The sequence below is a fragment of the Ruditapes philippinarum genome, unplaced genomic scaffold (genome assembly GCF_026571515.1).
Source record: "Ruditapes philippinarum isolate M1 unplaced genomic scaffold, ASM2657151v2 ctg504_1_1_1_1, whole genome shotgun sequence".
NCBI lineage: Eukaryota > Metazoa > Mollusca > Bivalvia > Venerida > Veneridae > Ruditapes > Ruditapes philippinarum.
Window position 1 is genome coordinate 70070 of NW_026866357.1, and position 26724 is coordinate 96793.

Genomic DNA, 26724 nt, shown 5'->3' on the forward strand with positions numbered 1-26724 from the left:
CTATTGCCAGAAATGCCATTATATTTTATGCATACATAGCTCATATACATTGTATATTGTTCTAATATCAATCTATTGTGTTATTGCATGAAATATTATAATTACAATCGTCATTGCGTATTTTAATACGTATTTGTTGGTAATATTCATTCAATCGCAACTTTTCGTTGTAGAACTACTTTCAATCCGTATTAACTCCGAAGTCATTATGAATAAAAGCGGAGGATGTTCCGATTGAATATTAATACTGTAAATTGATATCAGTATTTTATATTCAATCAATTATGAAGTTTGTTAAATGAGAAAGTAAGTCTGCATTCCAGATAAGCAATTTACATTTTTGTACTGAATCAATTTTCCGCCGATAAAAATGAAAATTAGATATAAGTTATTGAAATTGTGGTTTCAGCAAAATTATCACTAACTTAGATCGATGTATCGATCTTAACCATTAACCTGAAACATTTGTGCAGTGGTTATTTACTACTTTGAAGTTACAACCGTCCATCGCTTAAGCATCTTAACGGTAAAGTCACTTAATAAATAATGGACAACTGTTAATTCCATGTAAGTCCCGTACATAACCCATACCAATTGGAACACCTCGGCTGTTGTTCATAATAACCCCGGCTTTAATACGGGTTCCATTTAACATGTACAGAGGGTGTAATCATTGATAATATATAACGAAAGTATAAATTTGACATCCAAAGGAAAATATAAAGTCTATTTCGGTGACATTATATTGGGAAATATTGAAATCATAATCAAATTTAATACAATAATAACCGAATTCGAATATCCACAGTTAGACATTTTGAAATTTCGGTTTCTGCAACGTTAACCATAATAAAAAGTATATAAATAATGTACTGTTTACATTCATTTAATTTAGGTGGACTTTTACTCGATGTACTGGAATAAATTTAGTCAACAACTCTTAGCATTAAATTCTTAATTGTTAACATGTTTACTTTCTATTTTAAGACCGAAATACCGTATCCCTTCCGGGTATCCGAGGTTCTTAACCGAAGTTTGACGGAAAGGGCCGAGAAGATGCGACCGCGGACATTTAATTCATAAAGATATAATATTCATTTCATATCATTCGTTTCTGAGAATTTTGTCTTACATACCGGTTGACATTTTGAATAATCTAGCGATGTGTCCATAAACTGGAACAATGTCATGTATTCATCTTGATCAGAACAATTAATGACCATGCAACTAGAATACAAGATCGTCGCGCGCATGTCTAACGTCGGAATAATACGCTAACCGGAAATGATACGCTCTGTCTGCGCCTTTTATTACAAGTTTGTACAACATAACAAGTCTTGTTACAGTTTATTTCCTGGAAACTCTGGTACATATTGAGTGCATTTTCGTTAAGAACGCAAGTTAATATCCTAATCACAGGGGTTTCCACATACTTACCAAAGTCCCAGGAGTGGGGCGGAGATGACCCCTCACCTCCCAGTCCCCTTCCAAACCGCGCTTACCAACACAAAAACTTTGAAAAAACAACACATTTTTAAAATCTCTTCCCTACATTTTATGACTTGTGACTGGCAAACCAGGTCACGGTCAAGGCCAGTTGTTTACATATTTAGATGTAATCAGATACTTTGATTGCTGTTATAGACATAATCCTATTATGTGATATAAATAGAATAAAAAGAACGGGAAATGTACATTAGGGAATATTATCTTAAATCATATGTTTACATTAAATAACGTAAAATATTATTACTTTATTGGAAATTCTATTCTTACTGCGGAGATTAGGATAAATGAAATTGGCACGTGGGTGATTTTTATGTCGCTTTGCAGGGTACATGATGTAGGACATTGCGTTTCACATACTTTAGTTTCAGAAGATTTTTTTTTTCAAAACTTTAGTAATATGTTCTGTTATTGTAATTAACAAAAAATTTGGAGTAAAGGCTGCTGAATGAATAGAAGTTTAAAGTTGGTTCCTTTAGTATTCACCACCATCATTATCATCATCATCAACATCATCAACAACAACAGCAATAACAAAATAGTATCATTTACAGCATTACTTATTATCCGTCTCATTGTTAATGTTGTTGTCGTTTTTGCAGTCATTTTTGCTGTTGTTGTTGTTTTTGTTGTTGTTTTGGTGGTGGTGGTGGTGGTGGAGGTTGTTGTTGTTGTTGCTGTTGCTGCTGCTGCTGTTGCTGCTGTTGTTGTTGTTGTTGTTGTTGTTGTTGGTGGTGGTGGTGGTGGTTGCTGCTGCTGTTGTTGTTGTTGTTGTTGTTGTTGTTGATGATGTTGCTGCTGCTGCTGCTGCTGCTGTTGTTGTTGTTGTTGCTGTTGTAATTATTATTGTTGTTCTTGTTGCTGTTGTTGTTGGTGGTTGTGGTGGTGGTGGTGTTGTTGTTGTTATATCAACTTAAGTAATAAAAGCCTTATTTCAGATCAAAGACATTTACATACAAATGATCCTGAGCAAATGTTTCGGAACATTAATTTTATAATATAATAATCCGAAGACTCATTTACAGTTTCATATACAATTCTCCGATCTTTCTTTTGATGAAAAGATTTTCTTAAGAATGACGTCATTAAAGGAGAAACTGTGTTTACTAAAAAAAGTCAAGTAAAAGACACACTTTGTTTGAATCTCACGCAAATGAATTGGAAATTTACTCAATATTTATAGATCAATATCTATATTGGGTATTTGTTCAATAAGAGTGAAATGCTTAGAAACTATGTAAGGATATATTTACAAAGAACGAAAATTGGCTTTCAAATAATGGTTTTAGTAATACAAATGAACTTCTTACAAAGTTCCGCTAGTCAAGCCTTATTAAGAACAACACATTGAGTTCTGAAATCTAGAGCAAATGTGGTCTTTTATCAAGATCACGTCATACTAAAGGTCATATAAGTGGAACTTTTTTGTATTTAATAATCAAATAGCAATAATGTATTTTACAATTACTGTAATAAAATTTTGTTGCCATTGCTGTTGTTGTTGTTGTTCATGTTGTTGTTGTTGTTAGTGGTGGTGGTGGTGGTGGTGGTGGTGATGACAATTTTAATTCAGGGTCACAAAGCGGAATAGATAATACGTTTAGAATAATTTCTGAACTTGAACAGGTGCTAAGCTCATAATATATTCGGAGTTGGTTAACGGACAAAAAAACAACAACAAATAGCCAATTAACTTTATCCTTTGGACACTCTTATTTAAATCGGTTCCTTATTGGCCCAATATCATCGTCAAGCCTTACAGGAACACCTGTGTACAAGTACATCAGTTATTTTACTCTCAACCCAGAGGTCGTTGGTCCGAGCCCTACTTGAGTCAAGACCATATATTATAATGTGATACCAGTACTGGTTACTTCCGGAAGCGGACTCGAAAATGATCATTAAAAATCTTTGAGCTTTCAGTACAATGGAACTAAAAAAAATATAATGCTGTAAGGTTCAAATAGCTTCAGAATGCCTGAACATCTACATTGTGTGCCAAAGCGTCTCCGGAAGTGACGTCACTATTTTAGAGTTACCCATGACACCGCAACCGTGACAAATTATACAATATTTGATCAAATTAATATTGGAAGTGTAACCAACGGAGGTTAATTAATGTATGGAAATTTGACCTGATTAATAAATTGTGACTTCAAAGCTGGCGCATGCGTAAATAATTGAACGGGAAACTAGATTGTCTAATCATTCAAAATTAATATTCGTTGAACATAATTATTACTGAGGCAGGTACGAGCTTATTTCACGCTGTATAACGTCAAAAGTGATTAACAGAGCCCCGCTTAACCTATAAATGTTTTAAGCACTATTATTATTAAGTTTCATACTATTGGCAATTTCTTATAGTGCATGCAGTGTGCTGGAAAATATTCAAAAGAACAAAAAGAATAAAAGTATCCTTTTAAGCGGAAAGTTTATACGCAAAAAAGTTTAAATAAGCGGAAAAAGTAATATTTCATGTATTGTCAGTGCATGTTCAAATATTCATCATTTTCTTTGTAGTTTTTATAGCCTCATGTGTGTGTGTATGTGTGTGTTCTTAGTTTAATAAGGGTCCGTCCGCCCTTACAGACACTGAGAGTCAGACCCTGGACATGTCACATATCATGTCTTTAACTAGTATTAAATTGCTAAATGGTAAAACAAGTTATCACTGAATGCGACCAAATATACATGTTTGTTATTTCTACTTCTTTTTTCCTTTTTTTTTCTTTTTTCCAAATATTTGTGACAGTAGCCTACATTTATGGAATTCGAAGACTAGATATGAAGCTATACGATCGTACATATTTTTACGAAAGACCAATGGGGACATTTGAACATAATGAATTCCCGATTTCATCTCCGTTAGTTCAAAAATTTAACTTTGAATTCTCGTTTTCAACGATTTCTGAAGATTTCAGCTTCGCGAATTCACGTCGAGAATTCGTAAAGTTGAAATCGTGAATTCATGAAGTTGAAAATCGTGAATTCATGAAGATGAAATCGGAACCTCATGAAATTAAAATCGTGAATTCATGAAGATGAAATCGGGAATTCATGAAATTAAAATGTCCCAGTCGGTCTTTGTATTTAATCTACAATCCACAAGCTAGATTTACAACATCATCCGCGCCTCCCAAGGTCTATATTCTTGACTAATAATTTATATTCCTTTATATCAAAATGACTTACTGAAAAAAAAATCTACCAGGAGGCCTTTGTTAATGCAGTTTACATATTAAATACAAATAATTGTATACATAATGATATTAATGACATCAGAATAATTTAATCATTTGTGTATTGTACGTCATTGGAGTACAATTGATTTTGTACATGATTAAATAAACAGGCAACACGTTTGACCTTAATTAGCAATAAATATCGATAAAAAGATCATGACAAGCCCCTGATACTCTGTTCAATGACAATTTAACGGTTAACTTATTAAATTATTTTTAAAATGTTCCATTTTAGTGACGTCACAAGAAAATGTTGTGCAACCAATCAGATGCAGCCTAGAGGTGCGCGCACAACCATGATGGTCACCATACTTGGGAACCATTCGCCCTTTTTATGGAAGGGCACTTTTGTGTAACAATGAAGATTGCACAATAACCCCCGTATGAACACATCATCTGCAGATGTTTTCCAAACTCAAAATTGTTATCATTTCATGTTAAATGTTGAATTTTGCTTAAGCCGGTGCGGGGGAGGTAGTATGCATTTTCAAGTACCGTCATGAAAATGCTCATTCAAACCGAGCTTGGACCATTATTTTCATTTTTGCCGTTTTGGAAGTGCTTTACGGATTCTGTTTCTCTCTTTCTTATTGTATGTAAAGGTTTTGAAGTTTCGGTTACAAAACTGCAAAGTATTTATGTATATTTATGTTTAATATATTCCATTTTCAGCAGATTTTGTTTTTGTTTTTTTCAAAACTCAGTTTATTATTAAGAGATGCAGCAAAATAACACCATCTTAAGCAGTTTGGTAGTCGTCTGTTTTAGTAATGTGAAATCTGTTTTAGAACAGACAATTGAAAGATGACTAAGTGTACATTTCAATCTAAGATAACTCTCTATATAATACTAGTATACCCTTCAATATCTCAAATACAGGTCAGTTCAATTATAACTGACAATTATGTTTCTGATCTTGTTTTTTTCCTAGATCTGTACAAACGTAATTTGACGAGGTCGTTAAATGACGTACTTTATAGCATATTTTATTAATTCACAATCTTAATATATAGCTGGATGTGTACTTTTCTTGTTATCTAACACCGGTGTCCGTGGCTATAGCACGACTGATGTGTAGCATAAGATAGAAGTAAATTTACATTTCCTGGAGTATCTAAAACGAGAGGAAATATTAAACGAAAATGTCAACATAAAACACATTTCCGCGTAAATGAATCGATCCTCTTAACTTCTCGCTTCTAAGTGATTAACAAGACCTATTTGCATTTGACCAATAAATATAAAATTAATTCTCGGATTAATAGTGTCTAAAAGATTTATTCCACATAGTATTTTGAACATCAAAAGAAGTTCCAATAATTATTATGTAAATATCGTTTAACTTTAATACAGGCATGGGAATTTTTCCTTGTGACATTTTCGTTTAATTAAGAAACTCAAAGAACGTTCCTTAAATCTAAAAGAGGAAAAAATGACCGAGCATTAATCGCACAAACGGATTCTTCTACGATATATGAATCTAGTTAGAATAAAGTAGTTGCAAAAACTGTCTACACCGAGATAGAATTTCAGTGTTTTCCAAGAATTTTCTTCTATTTCTACGTTAACATATCCTAAGCTCCTAACAATAATTTCCCTAGCGTCTAGTTTGCTTAGTGTAAGTTTTCTAAAATCTGATGTTTTTTTTACCTGTCATAAATGTACTAATAAAAATACCTGTCTACATCAGATAGTATACTCGCCTGGTGACACAATCAATTTAAAAACTAATAAAAAAGTTTGAATGGTATTTTTTTACGTTTATACAACTATGCTCTGTTACGTATAATTTATTATTCATGTATAATTAAACATTTATGATGGGTATGTTATATATAACAATGACACAATGCCCTGAAACTGAGCCGTATATTTGTCAAAGACCTATTTGCGGTTGTAACATTATTGTTCCGGGACAAAAAAAAACGTGATTTACGTGCTACAAAGAGCATGGTACATTTGTACATAAAATAATGGATGAATGATTATGCACGGCGTCCTCGTTTTCTATTTATAAACGGGTTGCTATGTTAGCGTGTGGATCAAAAACAAGCATAATTTAAAAGTACTATTATTATTATTATTATTATTATTATTATTATTATTATTATTATTATTATTATTATTATTATTGTTGTTGTTGTTGTTGTTGTTGTTGTTGTTGTTGTTGTTGATTTGACTAACACTGAGATAGGTGGATAAGATGTAAGAGGGTTGTATGTCTATTTAACTATTTAATGGTGTAACCATTTCTCCGATTTTATTTTTTTGGACTTTGTGGTACATACATGTATACATGTACATCCGGTTTAAAGCTGCATACCTCCAAATAAGCTAAAATATTAAATTTTTAAGAAACTCAAAGTTGAGAAAAAATGTACTAAGATTTTAAGAAAAGTAAAAAGATAAAGTATATATTTTTAGAAGTTAATGCTTTAAAAAAAGTGATTTTGGGTTTTTAATTAACTATTTTTACTGCGGAAATAAGCGGGAAAGGGGGTTTTTTTCAATTTTTGACCCCTTTTTTTTATTTAATGTAAGTAAGTGCCCCTTTAATTCCTTTTTTCAATTCAAATATAGTGCTTTTGAAATTTATCAAAAAATTTTTTATGAAAATGAAAAAAATCGGGGGTGCTTTTTAAAAAATGAAAGCAAAAAAAGGGTTATCTCCGTGAAAAATATAAAACTATCTATTCTAGAATTCTAGATGAAATTAGTTCATATCCGTTAATCTAATCACCCAGTCTTCATCACGGTGTCATTTGTTAATTTCCCGCTTTTTACCCTTCACTTAGTAGATTAAAGAATATAAATGGGTGGATTTTTTTTTATTTTTTTTTTGCCTAGGGTATATACTGTCATAGATGATAAAGATTTCTTTTAGATAATTAAAACTTAGTAAATAAACTGCTTACGGGAAACATTTGATAGTAAGACTTGACTAAAACATGCCTCTTCTTTGTTATGCCAAAATTCAATTAAAGGCCCATTTTGCCCCAGAAATGCTTTTATTTTTATTTTTCCAAAGTTATTTTTTTATTTGTTGGTATCTTATTATAGTTTTCAAAAATGTTATTAGCTGAGTACCGGAACCTTCTTATGCTTCTGTTGCCTTTTAAGAAGTTAGAACCATTATAGAGATTTAGTACGGAAGTCAAAAATCTACTTAGTTTAAATTTTGCTACTGTACCTTTAAGAGAAATAATGTCAAATTTCGTGGTATTTTCGTCAGGTGATAAGCATCAACCATTTTTTCAACGTTGTCAAACTCGTTTGACCTTTAAAAATGGGAATGTAAATATTTGCTTCTGGGGCATAATGTGCCTTTAAACTAGGAATCAACTACAGCACAATCTCTATACAGCGACACTCTTTAGAGACAATGATTGTGACTGTAACTGAGAGGGTGTTGCTCGAGAGAGGTTACAATCATTGTCAGTCTTATTTGTAGTGGAGGGCCGGGGGGGGGGTAATTGGTCAATTTGTTGTAAAAAAGGATATTTTGCTGCAGAGGGTCGCAATGCGGAGGTTGTACTATATTTATTAATATATTTTATTATTTGTAAAAACTGAATTCAACGAAAGCATATTCTACGGAAGCGATATAGGACCTCTATTCTGTGCGATCAAGATGTTGAAGTTGACAGATTTTTATCCGATTTGATTGATGTTGTAACAAATTAAACCAAACCCAACCCAAAGGACCTTAAGACCACTTGGACTTTATGTCACCTTTTTATAAAAATGAATGTAATTATAAAATAATATAAAATTGGTTAGAAAAAAAATAAATATAGCGGTACGACTGTTTGAACAAATTGCGAGACAAATTTTTACAACTCCTATTAATCACCACTATAGTTGGGGTTTTCTCTAAACTAAAACAAAAACAAAAACAAAAAACATTGGGTAGAAAGTTGTCCAGCTAAAGAGAGGATTTGCTAAAACTTCACTAAAGAAATTACTTGAACTCTGTAAATTTCCTTGTCAATTAAAAAGAGATAATTATTTGAATTGAAACTATATTGTATTACTATTATTAAAACTGATATTTAAGTTACACCATTTCATTTTCATATTTATTTATTTCCCTACAGACTTGTTTTACTCTGATTACATACTGAAAGTAAATGATCAAATGGAAATCTAACGAGCATATGTGGACATACATGTATATAATTATCTTATTTGCAGACTTCATATCTAATGATGAAACTTTTGATTGTACAAATCGATATTTCATATCTATAATTTCAATGCAGCGTGATAATTGTTATTCTATACTTTTTTAAACATAAATATTCTTTGTGTTATTTTTAGATCGAGCTATATTTTATTGGGCGAATAGCAGGTAATTGACAAAATGATTTAACCCTGACTTCTCTAAATATCATTAATGGACTTGTCCATCTTCCAATCTGGACAAAACCATTCGTCATTTTAAGGGAAATTTTCAAAATATTCATACTGACTGAATAATGAACAGTGCAGACCAAGGTGTGTTTCTGCAATAGAATTTGTCGACCGGCGGCAAGCAAGGGCTTTTTTAAAGCGTGCAAAAGATGTATATTTTTTCACTACAAAACATTTCTTATATAATAATAATGTTTGACAGGGTGTTTTAAACCTTTTCTTTCTTCTTTTGTATCGATAGTTGGTTTATTATTATTATCCTCATTATTCCTTGCAGGGATTTTTTGGCTTATTTTATAGCCGATATTCGGTCATATTCCCAATTGAAAATAGTATATTTTTTCCCAGTCCACAGGAAAAAATTCCCAATTGAAAGTTATATAACAAAATATTGATTAACAAATTCAAAAACCTTTGAAAACAAGGGCTTTTTCACTGTAATAGTGTTTAAATGTTTGTAGATGCCATCCTAGACAGTGATTCTTTGAATTTATTTTTATTATCACTGCAAAATTTAAGTAAATTAAATGTATTTTTCCCAATTTTTAACATAACATCTATTATTTTATATCCATAATTATTATTATGATTATTCAAATAATGGTATCGAATCGATGCTAGTATTCTTAAACTAATCTTCAAATTATGGTACTATTTTTCCCCAAACCTTTACGTGGAACGAGTCTTTATTTCTCATTAACGAACCCCGAGTCTCATGGCTCATAATATTTGAATACGGGCTCCGAGTCTTGCCTACCAACACTATTAATACGGACCCCGAGTCGTGCCTGACTTTTTCAGATTAATAACATCAACATTTTTTTTATAAATTAATTATTGTCATTTGAACATGTTTTTGTTGTGAGATAAAGAAACCGAGTCAGAATTCGAAGGTTGCACAATTTAAATCTACAAACGAACTTGTCATGTATTTGTCTTGGGTTTTAAGTATTGCAAATCTGCAAAGCTGGATACATATTATGTATATTGAATAAACTGATATATAACTCATAATCTTTAAAAAGTTCTTTGTTAAACATTAAAGAAAATCATTAAAAGAAACCTACCAGAGCTGGTTTTGAGCTGTACGGGTCTTGAAGTCCTCGCCAAAGTCTTGGTTTGGCTCGAACTAGGAAAGACGCGTCTGGTGAGACATAAACAGGGTGAAACTTGTCCCGTTCATCCGCCTGGAACTTCTCTAACATTTCCATAGTTTCTTCATAACTAATATAATTAACCCAGCAACACTCCTCGATATCTTTATCTTCAAGTTCCCAGTAGTCCAGCTCAGCCTTCGCCGCCGGGCCACATACATCCGTCGGCATGTGTAACTTTCCTATCCGATAGTAATTTAAGATGCACGGAAATATTTGCGGATTTCTGTCAAAATAAAACTCTTTTTTCCCACTCGCTTTCGCAGTTTCACCTACCGAATAAAGTCTTGTTTCCGGCTTTTTCAGAAGGGTTGCTATGCGCGTCTCGTGCCGGATGCCGCCAACATTCAAAATTATGACGTCATCATCATCTATTTTCTCCCCGGACTTGTTGACAGTGTTAGATTTAACATGACTTTGGTCTGACTTAACTAAATTTCCAACAATGTCGGTGATTTTTAGCTTTGAATCGTCTTTTGTGTCCATTTTGATAATCATTTATAACCGGAACTGGCGACCATTTTCTATATACATGTATTGAAATTCGGTATTGATATTTGTGTCATAATTAATAATATAAATTTTATATCAATACATGTATATGTATTTATAACTTTTGAAAATGTTTTGTACTTCTTTTTACCAGTTTGTTTGTTTTAAAACTACTTTATTATTATTTTTTTAATTAAAACACGGTGGCATGTTCAGCTGATTTTGTTTTGGTCTTGAACAGTTCCTTACTAAACAAGCATTTTTAATTCATGTAATTCCACTTACATTCGTCAGTTAATTCCTTTAATATTTTATCCACCTATGAAATAACATTTCCACATACTAAATGTTTTTCATCCGAAAGAAAACCTTGCTTAAAATTGACCCGCTTCTACATATCCATTGTAAACAGTAATTAAACCAACAAATATGAAATAATCATCGTAATGTTATTCCTGAAATGGTTCCGAATTGTTTAAATTGAACAAATGTACAAAATTCATAAAGGCTAATGCTACAGCGATCAATTCTCTTACACTAAAGCGGTACGGTATTAGCAGGTGCCCGTTACCCGTTGTTCTATCGCCAATAATGTCCTCCGCTAGTGTTCTTAATGACTATAAAAGCGTATTGTCGCGTCGTTAGATGTTGTTTTTCGATAATTGCTGCGAAATAATATTTACATAGACGGACGCAAAAGGTTTCCAAGTATATATACAATGTATATGGCTAAAAAAGGAGATGCATGACTCATGTATTTGTTTTTATAGTATTTTTCATTCAAAAATATACATAAATGAATTTGAAACAAAAATGATACCAATTGTAATTATGTCATTTGTTATGGGTGTTAATAATTAATTGCTAACATATCGACAGATCTGCTCAGTAGAGAGTCCTATATTTAATAAAATGCCGATATTATTGATGACCTACGTACAAAAGAAATACACTCATTACTTTTAGAATACACAATTTTGAATTTTCCATTCATAAATGTATGGCACACATTTATTTTGGTGTTTCAAGATTTTTGTTGTTGTTGTGTTTTGTTGTTGTTTTGTGTTTTTTTATTGTATTTTGTTGTTGTTGTTGTTGTTGTTGTTTTGTACTGTGGAAATCCAAAAACAAGAAAAAATTGAAATAACAATATCAGAATATATAGAAGAAGACATTTGAAGAAAGCCAGTATTGCATATTATTTGTTGTTATTTTTTTTTCGGATTTCCGTCGCCGCATCAACATTGTAAAAGTCATATGGTAAATGCCCTGTTTTACTGGTGGCGAATACCTCAGGTGTCCTCCCGTACATTAAATGAGCCGCGTCACGACAAAACCAACATAATGCGTTTGCGACCAGCATGGATCCAGACCAGCCTGCGCATCCGCGCAGTCTGATCAGGATCCATCCTGTTCGCTTACAAACCCTATAACAATTAGAGAAACTGATAGCGAACAGCATGGATCCTGATCAGACTGCGCGGATGCGCAGGCTGGTCTGGATCCATGCTGGTCGCAAACCCATTATGTTGGTTTTGTCGTGACGCGGCTCATTTCAGACACGAAGGTCACCTGAGTAGAACTAGCTTTCTGAATGGTTTACTCACATGATAGAATCCAAAGTCCCTGGTGGGATTCAAACCCACAGCTGTGAAGGGCAAGTGGATTGAAGCTTATGACAGTAACCACTCGGCCATTAACCTAAAGTAATAAATACAAGCGTAAATAATTCTAAATATTTATTATTATCATAAAACAAATTTATATATTTGAAAAAGTAAATAATATCAAATGATGTAGTATGATGCATATGCTGTTTGATATTGTTTATAATTTACACTTCATTCAATGCTTTTGGAGTATTAATCGTGATGAGAGCTGAGCAAGAAAACTATTACTACAATAAGAACGTAAAAATGCTTCTTTTTTTAAGAATAAATTATTTCATATTTATATTATATTATTATTTATCATTATTTACATCTGTATAACACAGTTTTTACTAGGATTTGGGAATTGTACGCAAATGTCGTAATTAAAAAGCCGATGGTTTCTCAATCTGCGTTTATTGAGAATAACCTGTTGTTATTTATGTTGTTATTGTTGCTTTCATTTTGTACGAGTGTCAAACACCAGCAAAAGCATGGTCTACTTGATTTCAAGGAAGATCCAAGGTAGAAAATCAAAATAAAAAAAGATAATTTAGAAAGAATGTTCACTATCTACGTGCTACATGTATATGCGTCATTTATTTCACAATTATCTTACAAATATAATATTAATAATATTTTGATCAGACAGTGTAATGTTAAATTTACATTGATAAACATTCATATAATGCCATAGATCTCATTATCTCATTCTGTACAAAATAAATTATGTAACAACAGTCTGTAGGTTGTTGTTCAATATTACACAATAAACCTTTTGACCGCAATTCAATATTTCAATCTTGATTCGTGATTCAATATATTAAGGTAGATTTAAAACTGCTTACGAGTCCTGGCTGCATTATATGTGTTAATTTAGTACGTTCTGTCTATTTCTTAAACTTAATTAGCCCTCAGGCTGAAATATATGTCATTTAACGTGCGAACTATTAGGTTAAAAATTCAAATGTCCAGTCAGTTACTTATCATACATATACGGTCACTTCCTTGAATGAATTTTAGCTATGTTAAGTGAAAATTAGGTTAGTCCATTAACGGTGGCGTAGGGAACTGGACTCGAGGGTTCTGTCGGAGGGTCGGATATGATTAGATGTAGGTTTTTTTGACATTAAAGGGATTTAATAAATATGTGAGTATATCTACTTGTATTCAATTTTACATACCAGTGATGACATTGAATTTAATTTGTTTTAATAAAGTCGGCTTTATAAAAAAATTTGGGTTTACCAATCATAGACGATGAAAATCTTCTGAAATGTTTTATGATGTATTTCACAAATACATGAACAATGTGTTATGCAGTTATATCTGCCAACCTTCATTTTAAGTGAAATTTTAATGCGTTTAATAACAACACAATTTAGGGGAGCGGTGATTTCGTGTTGAGAGGGGATTTATATACATACCAATAACATGAATGGTTTTATTTCTTTTATTTCATTTTAAGTGTAAAAAAAAAATAATGTATTTCCAAATTAAAATATCTAAACCAAAAAATGTCAGATTTGTGTCCGGTTTTGTCAAGGGTAGGTTAATATCCCGCCTAAAATTCATTTCACATAAGTTAACTGTATGCAGTAAGAGGCTTGGTACATATGTTGTTTATTATTGCTTAATTTTTTTATCAATAAGTAATAATATTTTGCTTACTAATTTGAAATAGGCCCCTATATTGTCATGAACAAAACCGTCTTTTTGGTTTACAAGTCAACCTCGTATCACTGACCACAGAGATAATACACTTTGATATATCATCCCCTACCGCCAACACCGCCCCACCCCCCCCCCCACCCCCTCCCTCCAGTCCTTGCTACAACCCCGAAAAGTTTAATTGAAAGTCAATTTTCTAAATGTAGTATTCATAACAACAAAAATATGACAATGAGTCAATTTTCATTACACCTCTATTGTATTAGTTATACAAGAATAGCAACTCGTACATATTCAAGGGTAGCAACTCGTACGCCCTTCCAGTGCTTTGATTCTACCAAACATTACATTCAATATCATAACTCACCCAAATCTCTTTAATTTTTAATAAAACTTGGTCTCGATCAATGCAGTATAGATAAATGTATGCAATGATATCTTCCATATTAAGCAGTGTTAAATATTTTGTTTTTTATACGAACACCGAAACAGCCGGTTACTTGAAATTTAACAAGATCTTACAGACCCTATAACAAGTAAAGAAATTGATAGCGAACAGCATGGATCCTGATCAGACTGCGCGGATGCGCAGGCTGGTTTGGATCCATGCTGGTCGCAAACCCATTATGTTGGTTTTGTCGTGACGCGGCTCATATATTTCATACATAGCTACAGTAGAATGCAAAACGTACATATTCTTCTTCTCTCATGCCTCCATCAAACAAATACCTTATCCGGAATACTCTACTTTTATCGTTAAAAAAATCGTCGCTCTACGATAAAATTAGAGTATTCCGGATAAAGTTTATATGAAGTCACGAAGAAAATAAGCGTTTTATATTTTTTCGTGTATAAAAAATATGTCTTTTGCTGCTTGTTTGCTATTTTGGTAGTTGGTATAATCATGGTGAATAAGTTTGTTGTATGTTAGTCAATAATACTATTCTATTTACACCTTGCTGCCTTTATGACACATGACTTCACGTTCAGCAATACTTTTTTCAGTTGTGGCAATTAATCTATTATTAAAACATTACTAAACACATGTTTAACGCATGTTTGACGTTTCTAAACACTTAAAAGTACATGTATATGGATTTCTGAGGCATAATGTGCAAGTTATAATGGAAAAAAATGCTCAGTGGTAAAGGTAGCTGCATCTCCGTCCGGGTCAAGGGTTTGTGCCATGCTGGACTCATGACCAGATATCGTCATATCAAGCCAGTACATGTACTTAAATATTATTCAAGGAAATGGAAAACTTTTACAATCAAGTTTATATTCATTTAAATTGAAGATAAGAAAAAGATTTTACGTATTTATATATTTTTTTAATTTATACACCAAATTGACCTGTAAGTGGCATCCAAAACTTGATACTGACAAAAAGATTTGATTGGCAACGCGAATCAAATGGGGACCTTCCGCGTTTTCGTAGGCGTTATTATTAGTCAGGGGAAAGAACTGTGTTAAAAAATTTAAGTGTATAAAGCTATTACTGCTGCCTGCAGTTTACAAATTTTTTGTTTTGCTGAAAGAAATTTAACATATCCCTCAGTATTGAGAGTATTTCTCTTTGTGATTAAAGCCGCCATTTTAGTTTCAAAGCATGTATTCAAAAAAAAAATATAATAAGAAGTGCTCAAAATTAGGTTATCGACATTTCTCTCATATTGATAATTATGACAATTACACTTTTTTTAGTACTGATATTCTAACTCGTGATGTTAATGTCTTTTCAGATCAGCCCTTAAATTGTCAGAGGAGGGCGTCAGGCAAGATGAACATCACAACTTGCATTGGGTTATTTGTGATTATATCCTTAAAATGCTTTCACGCGCATGCCCAATTCGGTCAATGTCCTGTGAGAAAAGTCCTCACCTACAACACTGCTCTCCTTGACCAACCGCTTTCAAGTGGTCTTCCAAATAACCGCTTACCGCGCCGGGAAGCAATAATCAACGAACTTAGACGCTTGGATGCTGACGTCGCTTGTTTACAGGAAGTCTGGATCGGACAGGATGTTGAAAGGATCGTGTCTGAGCTTTCAGACATGTATAGCTTCTCGTATAGCAAACTTCATATACCAGGGACTCTTGGTGGACATCTGCCTGATCAAAGTGGCCCGAGCATGCCGCCGTGTGACAGATATACAGCAACCCAATTCCAAAGGTGTGTACAACGGAACAGATGCATGAGAAGAAGTTATGATAATGCACGAACATACTCGTGTATAAACCATCACTGCTTCTTACAGTATAAATTATTATCACAAAATTGTGTCTCGTGCATGGCATCAAGCTGGCAAAATATTCAGACTGTGGTTCAAAAGTGCGTAGGTGTCGGCCTTCCGGGTATAAACATGCGTACAATTAACACCCCGGGACTTTTATTACTATCTAAGCGACCCCTTATAAACGCAAAGTATTCCGATTTCCATCCGTACACTAAGGAGCTTATAGAAAGAGGCTATATAGAAGCAGAAACTGAAGATCTTGGAAAATTCGTCTGCACGCATACCACTCATAATATACCATATTATCCGGAAATGGAGCTGTCGCGAATAGGTGCCTTTTCGACGTTTACAGAACAAGGGCGGTCTGAAAGAATCGAGTTAATCCAAAAGTTTGGTCATAAGAATAGATTAGTTCTTGCTGGTGACTTCAACGTAGGGGATGCCTTTGGTCCAGTGATAAATAAAGATCTTCCACAGGAATTTAACCTCTTAGCAAAGTACTTTAACGTTATGCCCGTTAAAGAATGTACATTTTGTTGGCCACATGTGAATATTTATACGAAATCAGTGGAAGGAAAGGTTCAAACAATTATTGACCATGTCTTCCACAAAGGTCATAAAGTTGTAGATATGTCGAGGGTGATAAAACCAACCGACGCCGACTTGTACGGTACGTTTCCTCTCTCTGACCATAACGGAGTTATGGCTACATTTTCATTATGCTGATTCGGTATGAAAAGAAGGTGTTAATGCCTGGCAAACTGTTGATGAAATACAAAAGACATTTAAAGATCTCATATACAATGCATTACTTTGTGATAAAGGAAAGGACTCTCGAAGCAACACTTCCATTCATGCTTTCTTTTTGTTGCTGTAAATTACGTCGTATTCTTGCTTTTCTTTAGGAATTTTCAGCGTTCATGCATTTCTAGAATTCGGGATGGAATGCTCATTTTCATTATCTGAGGGGCCAGTATTTAAGTTGGACAACCTCATAACGTAACAGTCAAAATTGGAAAACTTTATTACATTTGGTGTTGAATGGTGGCACAAGTTATATAAAGTTTAACAGATGAAAAAGAATAAGTTATCATTTTCAAATATTGATCTAAAGGCTTATATAAATTAATATTATTTGCTCAGAATTATCCATAAGCTGTCCATAATTTACTCAAATGTTAATATGTGACAGACTTATGGACGTAATTTTATGACAAATATTTCTTAATTCCAATTAAAAATATTTAATTCTCTTTTTTAATGGCGGCTATGTGTATATGCTTAAGTTTGTTATTTATTTTTTGCACATTGTAAAGCAATCGCATTGTATGCATATATTGCACTACACGTATGTTAACATATCTTTGCCCCATCAGTGTAAATTGACCATACATTCCTTCCATGAAGGTAACATCAATGTGGCTGGTCCTTATTTTCTAGAAACATTCGAAAGTAAACTAATGCTATCTGTATTTATTTAATTATCTAAAGGAAGAAAATAAAAAATAATAAACAAACACATATCTTTTCAAAATTTCTTTTATTTGATTTTCGGTTGGCGTGTGTTTACCAGAAGATTTGATCATATACACAATAAAGTATTTACAAATTATAGCCTGGAGAAAAAAATCAAGCACTATCAAATGATACGTTCCTCGTACTAATACATCACACAACTTCAAAGTAAAGGCTTTCTCATGTATTACAGTCCTCGGGATCTACACCAAACCTTACTTCTTTCATTTCCAGTCGTGCTAATAATGAATGAATGGCCGATAGTTTACAATGTTTCTTCTTTACAGCTGTAATCATGCGGCAATGTTTCATCTTGCGACTCGCTCTGTGCTCAAACTGTCGCTGAAAGCCTTTTAGAAAAGAAAATGAAATTTAAATGCGGGGTTAATAATGAGGTAGTGTTAAAGTTTATTTATAGCAACAACCGGATATCCGCACGGGAGATTACTCTAGCAGAATGTCTTTGATTGACCAGCGGAAGTTCTACAAAGTTTATTTACGTGCATAGATTAAAGTATCATCCAAAAGATTATATGTACTACTAGTCAAGTTTGAGTAGCGAGGCATAAGTGTTACTTCACTTACATTCACATCTTCCAATCTGCTGTGAATGAAGCTTTATAAACACAGGCATTTTCCTAGCGGAAACGCATATGACGTCATGCCCTTTCAAGAGTTTTTTTATACAGAACAAAAATAAGAAATGTTGGATCAACCCGGCTTTTTCTGTTGTTTTAAGCTTAACATTGTTTTCGGATTGAGTATGTTGACCATTTGATGATACTTTTAAAATTTTATTTTTTCTTACTAAATTTCCTTAGAAACGGAAGTAAGATTTTTCGAATGCGCATTCTTATCCAAAGATAAACCAAAAGTCGCCTTTTAAAATACAGTAGAACTCCGGTAAGTTGGCGTTGATGTACAATAACGCTATATACAAATGATACAAACACCATATTCAAGAAGAAGACTGTTTCATTTATATCAAGGGGTAATTTTGAAAACACATAAACTACAATACCTTGTAGACAGAACACGGTAATATTTATAAAATATAAATGAGTGTGCTCATGAAAAAAAAATATAAAAAAATGAATTTGCGATGCTATTTTTTCTTGCAGTTTCACAAGACGAAAGATTTTCTTCTGTCGTCTTTAATATAAATGATTATTAACAAACGTTATTTATCACACACCCGTGCCGATTTTGCGACTCCGTAAATATGGTATTGCACGGCCGTGCATATATTTTGACGTGACGTCATTAACGTTATACAAACATAGTGTAAAGACGCGCTAAATGTTAGCGTTATACTGTAGGCGCGTCAATGAAAAAAGACTCTTTTTTCACTTTAAACGGTCTTTAGTTTTGGTATGTGATAAATAGAATATTAAATTCGTTTTAGTTCATTACTGAATTTATTGCACTCGTTGAATAAAATAAGATTATGCTCGCCAGAGGCTCGCATAATATAATTTCATTCAACTCGTGCAATAAATTTAGTATTGAACTTACACTCATTCAATATCCTCTATTTGTTGAAAAGTTTATGTACAAGTATATTTATGATAGCATGCATGTGATGGTGCGGCGCGCTCTTTCAATACTTATTGTATTTTGTATATAGGAATCCAGAAGTTTATTTTCGGCTGTGCTTTAACTAATTCAAAAATTCGATATTTTATGCATTAATATCGTTTCACTTATTGATAACGATGCCCGTGCCAATCCAAAGTTGTGACTCGGTGAGTACCTGTAACTTCTCTAAATAGTTTAATAGAAAGAACTTACGTTTATTTGTAGACGCAACAACATGATCTCTGTTCACCTCTTTCCTAAAGTCTATGGCAAACACTTCTTTTTTCTTCATTTTTGACGAAATAAAAGTACCCCTAGGTGCTAAAATAAAACAATAAGAAATAAATGAATAAATTAACAGTTTCAAAAAGTTACAAATACGATTTTCCAGTACACATTCCCTAAAAAGTAATGGTTAAAGAAATGTTGAAAATGTCATCTTCAACAATGATTATGTCCAACACGACCATACAGGAGTATTTGGGTTGTAAATACCAGTGAATTGTAAAAACACCTACTAACTATGATGGACAAACATCCCATCTTTACCCCCACTGATATGTAATTTACATGTATCACGTAATACACGTTTTCAATATAATGTTTTTTTTTATTTACTTTTTAATTGGAAATGTGATTGTAGCTTACATTTAACAATATTCCATGAAAATACGTCAACCATCCCTGTTTTCAGTATGTCAAATGCGATGTATACATAGGAATCATTCTTGTGTCTGTATACCAGTCTGTCAGAGCGCGAATTCATGCACAACCCGTCTATTATCCTGTATCCGGTTACCTTTTCTGTTTCCACGTGGCGTGACGTAACACATACGACACAGCCAATGAGAAGAAGCGTTACAACGGACTGCAACATTTTTCATGATCAGCAATCATCTGAAAGTGAAAATACAAACTTCTAGAAAAAATATATTACCCTTGCTTTTCATTTTTTGTACATATACATTTTTTGTGGCGGATGACAAGGCAGATGTATGAAAGCAAGACGTGATCTTTTGATTTTCTTTTAATCACATTATATATTGCCATGTGCATGAGTTCATATGGTTAAATAAATACACGATTACATAAAAGACTTTATCACACACCCGTGCCGATTTTGCGACTCCGTAAAAATGGTATTGCACGGTCGTGCATATATTTTGACGTGACGTCATTAGCGTTATACAAACATAGTGTAAAGACGCGCTGAATGTTGGCGTTATACTATAGGCGCGTCAATGAAAATGACTCTTATTTCACTTTAAACGGTCTTTATTTTGGGTATGTGATAAATAGAATATTAAATTCGTGTAAGTTCATTACTGAATTTATTGCACTCGTTGAATAAAATAATATTATGCTCGCCAGAGGCTCGCATAATATAATTTTATTCAACTCGTGCAATAAATTCAGTATTGAACTTACACTCATTCAATATCCTCTATATGTGAATAATTACATATTACTTTGTGCATGATTATATTTTGTTATATGCATGACTACATATAACTATGTGCATAATTACACATGACTATGTAAAAGATTTAAAAAAGTTATATGCATTATTACAAATTGCTTTGTGCATAAATACATATGGCTTTATGCATGATTACGCAACCCTATGCCTATGTGCATGATGGCTTTATGCATGATTACGCAACCCTATGCCTATGTGCATGATTACATAAAACGAATAAGGCAAAGCCTCAAAGCGACCTCTTTGTAGTATGAAAAGAGGCAAAGCCTATGAACAGAGAAGTCGGTTAAAGTAATCTTTCATTTCTATTTTTTTTTTTTTTTTTTTTTTTTTTTTTCGTTTTTAAAGTGCCATTCGGTATTTTTTTGGACTGCTTCCGTTTATTCTGGTTCCCTGTCCTATTATGATTTTCAAATAAGTGCGCAGGAGACCAATCAACGCATCCGTTTTCAGTCAGAATTCCTTGGCTTTTATTCTTATTTTGTAAGTCGAAAAGTTACGACTGACCATAATAGACCATTTCCCATAATTTTGCATTACTTCCGGCGAAAGTTTTTAAACCATCACTATTTAGCAGGTACTCGCGTTAACGTAAAGCTCGCCTTGCGAGCAGGCCGTTCGGGACAGCTCTTCGTGCTCGCTATTTTCATGTGCATGAATACACATGGCTATATGCATGCTTGTATAATATGAAATTAGGCAAAGCCTATGAACTGGAAAGTCAGTTAATTTTTCCGTTTTAAAGGTGTCTTTCGGTATGATATGCACCGCTTCCGTTTTCACTCGGAATACTCGACGATTATTATTTATTCGAAAAGTTACGATTGTCCGTTATCGGAATATCCCGCCTATTATCATTGAATTACATTGAAAATGGCTCTGCCCGACAAGAACTGACCACAAGGACCTAGCACAGTGTTGGGATAGTGTAAAAAAGTAATTCTAAAACAATATATATACTGTATATCAAATATATGAACAAGGGGTTGAACTCGCCAAATCGGCCGTATGCCACTAGTTCAGTAATATGAAATTAGGCAAAGCGTATGCGCGGGGAAGTAATTTTTCCGTTTTAAAGTGCCATTCGGTATTATATGCACCGCTTCCGTTTTCAATCGGAATACTCGACGATTATTATTTAATCCGAAAAGTTACGATTGACCGTTATCGGAATATCCCGCTTATTATCATTGAATTACATTGAAAATGGTGTCGCCCGACTAGAACTGACACTGAAAATTTCATTAATAAGTATAGAATTCTATGTTTTCTTTAATTTTTTTTTATTTGATTTTTCTTTTCACATATACACATGTAGTCTATAGCCGGGCAAGTCAAAGTCAGGGCCGGCCTTGGACTTCCCCGTATGACTATGTGCATCATAACATGTTGTTATGATTAGGATAACAAGTGTGATAGAATGCGGTTATGTTATTATAGTGTATTTATGTGTAATTAATTGGTTGATAGTTGACAAGACTAAGATACCTGTGTTTTATGGATAAGTCTATGAATAATTTCTTTAACTTACGGTCATATCAAAACTCCAACTAATGTGGAGGCGAAGCTGTGAGGTTAACGCGTCGGACTAGTAGGCTAAGGATTGCTGCTGGCGTGGGTTCAAACCCAGTCAGGGGCAGACCGTTCTTTCCCGTGAGCAAGAGACTTTATACATCCTTTGCTTATAATATGTACTGGTTGGTTTCAGAAACAGCGTTGTGAGTGTTTCAATAAGCTTAAAGCTTCCAACACAATCGAACTTATGTAAATTTAACGAATCTTAGCGAATGTGTTGCTGAACGTACTGGGCACTTATTATAACTTTTAATACGTTCTTGCTGCCTATATTGTACAATAAAAATGATTCTTATTTCTTTTGCCACTAAGATCTTTGACATTTTACTTTTCCGGGCACCAATTAAAAGTTTTAAACGCTCTCATTTTATTTGCTTGTATTGCATAAAAAATAAAACATTGTATGTAAGAACAATTATTTCCTCATCAAACCAGAGAACTGGGGTATTCATTTAATATCTGTTATGTAATCAAACTATTTAATCGCTGCTATTTTCAACAAAATAAATTAGCTGTTTGCATGTTACTGCAATATTACCAAGCTCACCAGAGTTTTGTATAGATCTATCTACTTATCATAAAAAACGCATTGTACGAGAAATAATCGCTTCTACTAAGGCTAGAATCGTAATAAGTATTCTTTCGCTGCATTTAGAAGGAGGTAAATACATTTATATATTTAATGTGTCAGAATGAAATCTAAAAGTGTTTTTTTTTAAGTTTATTGCAGCACAAACATTGCTTAATAATCTGATGGTATTTTAATGATTATAATTACGCGTATATACATATTGAATACTTGTATATGACTTCGGTTAAGTAATGTTATCTACTTCTCAAAGTTTGCTAAGCTTCATCAGTGTGAAGACTTTATTCTATTTGTATGCTACTATGCATGATATTTTCATTGGAATATATTCATGATACAGAGATATGATGGTAGACTGGTATAATGAGATATGATGGTACAATGATTAAATGATGTAGAGATATGATGCTAGAATTATGTCGTTAAATATTATAGTATAATGAGATATGATGGTACAATTGCAGAATGATATAAAAATACAGAGATATGATGGTATACAGGTATAATGAGATATGATGGTACAATTGCAGAATGATATAAAAATACAGAGATATGATGGTATACAGGTATAATGAGATATGATGGTACAATTGCAGAATGATATAAAAATACAGAGATATGATGGTATACAGGTATAATGAGATATGATGGTACAATTGCAGAATGATATAAAAATAAAGAGATATGATGGTATACAGGTATAATGAGATATGATGGTACAATTGCAGAATGATATAAAAATACAGAGATATGATGGTATACAGGTATAATGAGATATGATGGTACAATTATATAATGATATAAAAATACAGAGATATGATGGTATACAGGTATAATCAGATATGATGGTACAATTGCAGAATGATATCATGATACGGAGATATGATGGTACGATGATATCATGAGACATGGTAGAACAATGATATGATACTACAGAGATATGATGATACAATGATATAATGATACAGTTACATGATGGTGCGTGATATAATAATACAAAGATATAATGGTAGAATAATATAATGATACAGAAATATGATGGTACAATGATATTATGGGAATAAGGAGATATTATACAATGATATAATAATATAAAGATATGATGGTACAATGATATAATGATACAGAGACATGATGGTACAATGATATAATGATACAAAAATAAGTTGGTAAAATGATATAATAATACAAAGATATGATGGTACAATGATATAATGGGAATAAAGGAACAAAAATGATACAAAGATATTATACAATTATAGAATAATATAATAATAATAATACAAATATATAATTTAACTGTGATATAATGATGCAGAGGTATATAAGTGCGAAAACGATACAGCGATGCGATAATACAATGATATAATGGTACGGATATATATCATTACAGTACGTGGCTATAATGATACGGAGATGTTGACCAGTACTGGTTTTTATGGCGAAATCGGACCTTAACCAAAATATGACCGGAACATTCGATCCCTTGATAGACAGACACATGACCCAATATCCTGCCACTAATTTCTTTAGTTCATATTTGGAGACATCTTTTTAGATATTTTTTGCAAAGTACCTGCTCGCTAATTACCTTAAGTAATCACACCCAAAAAACGTAATTAAATCTTAAAATTCCGTAAACTGATCAAATGAAAGTGATAAATTTAAGTCACTTAGCGCAGTGGTTACTTTTCTTAATAGTTAGTCGCATCCTAAACTCTATATAATTGTGAAATTAAGATGAAAAGATCTTGGATTGTTATATTAAGTGACTTTTAACATAAGTCTTACACTTTTTATACAAGTGACCCCCGCCCCTCCCAATCACTGCACTACTTTGCCATTATTAGGAAAAAAGTAAAAGAAAAGATACATACCTACATTTTATATCCTTATTATTATAACCTTTCAATACACTTTATAATGTTTACTCCTTATTTCAAAATTTCAAAATATGATATTATGATATAGAAAACGTCCGTCGGTGTTTATCTCGTTTATCGGTTTAATACAGGTGCTATAAATTAGTTAATCTGTATACAAACAAAACAATACGATAACAAAAGACTACCGACACACATTGGCGACACAATTAAATCTGTCGGAATGTTTGAATTACAAGTTTGTTCAATTGACCGGGTATCGATTAAAAATCGATAACTGATTCTATTGGTTTATTGAAAATACATCAATCTGATTATTGGCATTGATACACGGTATTTTAATAGTCATTTCTCAAAACGGCAAGTATTAAATGTCATTTTAAAAGGGGTTAAAAAATAAACGACATTGAAAGCTTTTGATAGTGTACACCCATTAGCAGTGTATAAACTTTTGGCAAAAAATATTTCGTTTTTTTTTAAGGAAATATATTGTGGAATTTATCAATATCTTAATATTTTCTCTGATTTCATTCTCCTTTTTTTAAATGTTCTGGTATGTACCATCTGTTAGTTATAAAACTGTTTATTATGACTGAAATAATTCATATTATTATGGTGGCTGATTTGTACTTTGTCGTATATTCGCTCCGCGGGGCACCGGACGAAAATACGACAGTCAACCTTTTACAGTATTACTTTCGAAAACTCGAAAATACGATAAAGTCAATATTTTGTCGTACTTTGGCTCTGCGGAGCGCATGGCGAAAACAGAAAGATGACTTTGTCCTATATTCGTGTTTTCGCCTGGCGTGTCATCGGAGCGAAAATTCGACATGGCACAAATCAGCTACCATATATTGTTGCTTGTTAGGATAAAGATGTTTATTTTGGCTGAAATATCTCCTGTTATCTCTTATAGTTATCAAAGATTTGAGGCCAGAGTGTGTGTAAAAACATATTAAAAGTATTGCGATAACTGGCTTTTTTTGGCCGATTGTTTTCATGCCTAGTGTCGTGTCGGAGAACTTACGAGTATATAGTTAAAGAAAAATATGTATTAGAAAGGCATAACATATCAAACGAAATATAGGACTTGACAAAGAGAGAACATTTTAAGATTCTTTTCTCCATGTGTTTAACTAAATCAGACACAGGTAAAGTTAAGAAAAATGGATGGACTACTGGATATGATATATTCATCCTAGGAAAAAGTTTTTCTATCTTCAACCAAACTATAGAAACCAATCTGTCACTTTTCTAATGACTTTTTTTCTTATTAAAGCTGCATACCTCCAGATGAACCAGAATATTTCAAGAAAATCAAACTAGAGAAAAAGTACTGATAGCGTAAGAAAAGTTTTTAAACAAATCAAGGTAAATGCAATAATTTCCATGTAATTATAATGTGCGATTTATGACCGATTTTATAATATTTTTTACATTATTTCTACTGCGTTACTAACGCAGTAAGTGCTATTTTTGCATATCTTGACCTCTTTCAGGTAATTTACTTGGATTGTAAGTGCTCTTTGCAACGTGTAAATACATGTAACTTTCTTAGTTCATAATATTTTACCTATAATTTTATTTTTCAAAATTTTCATGAAAATTAGCATAAATCTGGAAACATGCTGCTTTAATGTCAAGTGTATGTAATGAATTACGAAAAAGGTGCTATTATTATGTGTAATGGCATGCCGTGTTTTCTGCTGTGTTCAATCGAAACATCTCGGGTATT

General features: G+C 32.8%; 3 protein-coding genes across 3 annotated transcripts in view; 1 reads left to right on the plus strand and 2 right to left on the minus strand.

Annotated features, from left to right (window-relative positions):
• LOC132732269 (potassium voltage-gated channel protein Shaw-like) overlaps window positions 1–10952 on the minus strand; it is a 33292-nt gene extending 22340 nt beyond the window's left edge. The window contains exon 1 of the mRNA XM_060718660.1: window positions 10232–10952. Coding sequence (XP_060574643.1) covers window positions 10232–10816 — 585 coding nt within the window. The 5' untranslated portion in view covers window positions 10817–10952. The remainder of the gene's footprint in view (window positions 1–10231) is intronic.
• A 2508-nt stretch (window positions 10953–13460) lies between these two features.
• Window positions 13461–17766, plus strand: LOC132732265 (uncharacterized). The gene is made up of 2 exons (XM_060718655.1): window positions 13461–13609; window positions 15873–17766. The coding sequence occupies exon 2, from the start codon at window positions 15911–15913 to the stop codon at window positions 17090–17092; it is 1182 nt and encodes a 393-aa protein (XP_060574638.1). The 5' UTR covers window positions 13461–13609; window positions 15873–15910; the 3' UTR covers window positions 17093–17766.
• Window positions 17767–17887: 121 nt separating this feature from the next.
• On the minus strand, window positions 17888–25193 carry LOC132732266 (uncharacterized). The gene is made up of 4 exons (XM_060718656.1): window positions 24981–25193; window positions 20108–20356; window positions 19673–19780; window positions 17888–18231 (listed from the first exon to the last, which is right to left on the minus strand). The coding sequence occupies exons 2-4, from the start codon at window positions 20334–20336 to the stop codon at window positions 18062–18064; spliced, it is 507 nt and encodes a 168-aa protein (XP_060574639.1). The 5' UTR covers window positions 20337–20356; window positions 24981–25193; the 3' UTR covers window positions 17888–18061.
• Window positions 25194–26724: the final 1531 nt, after the last annotated feature.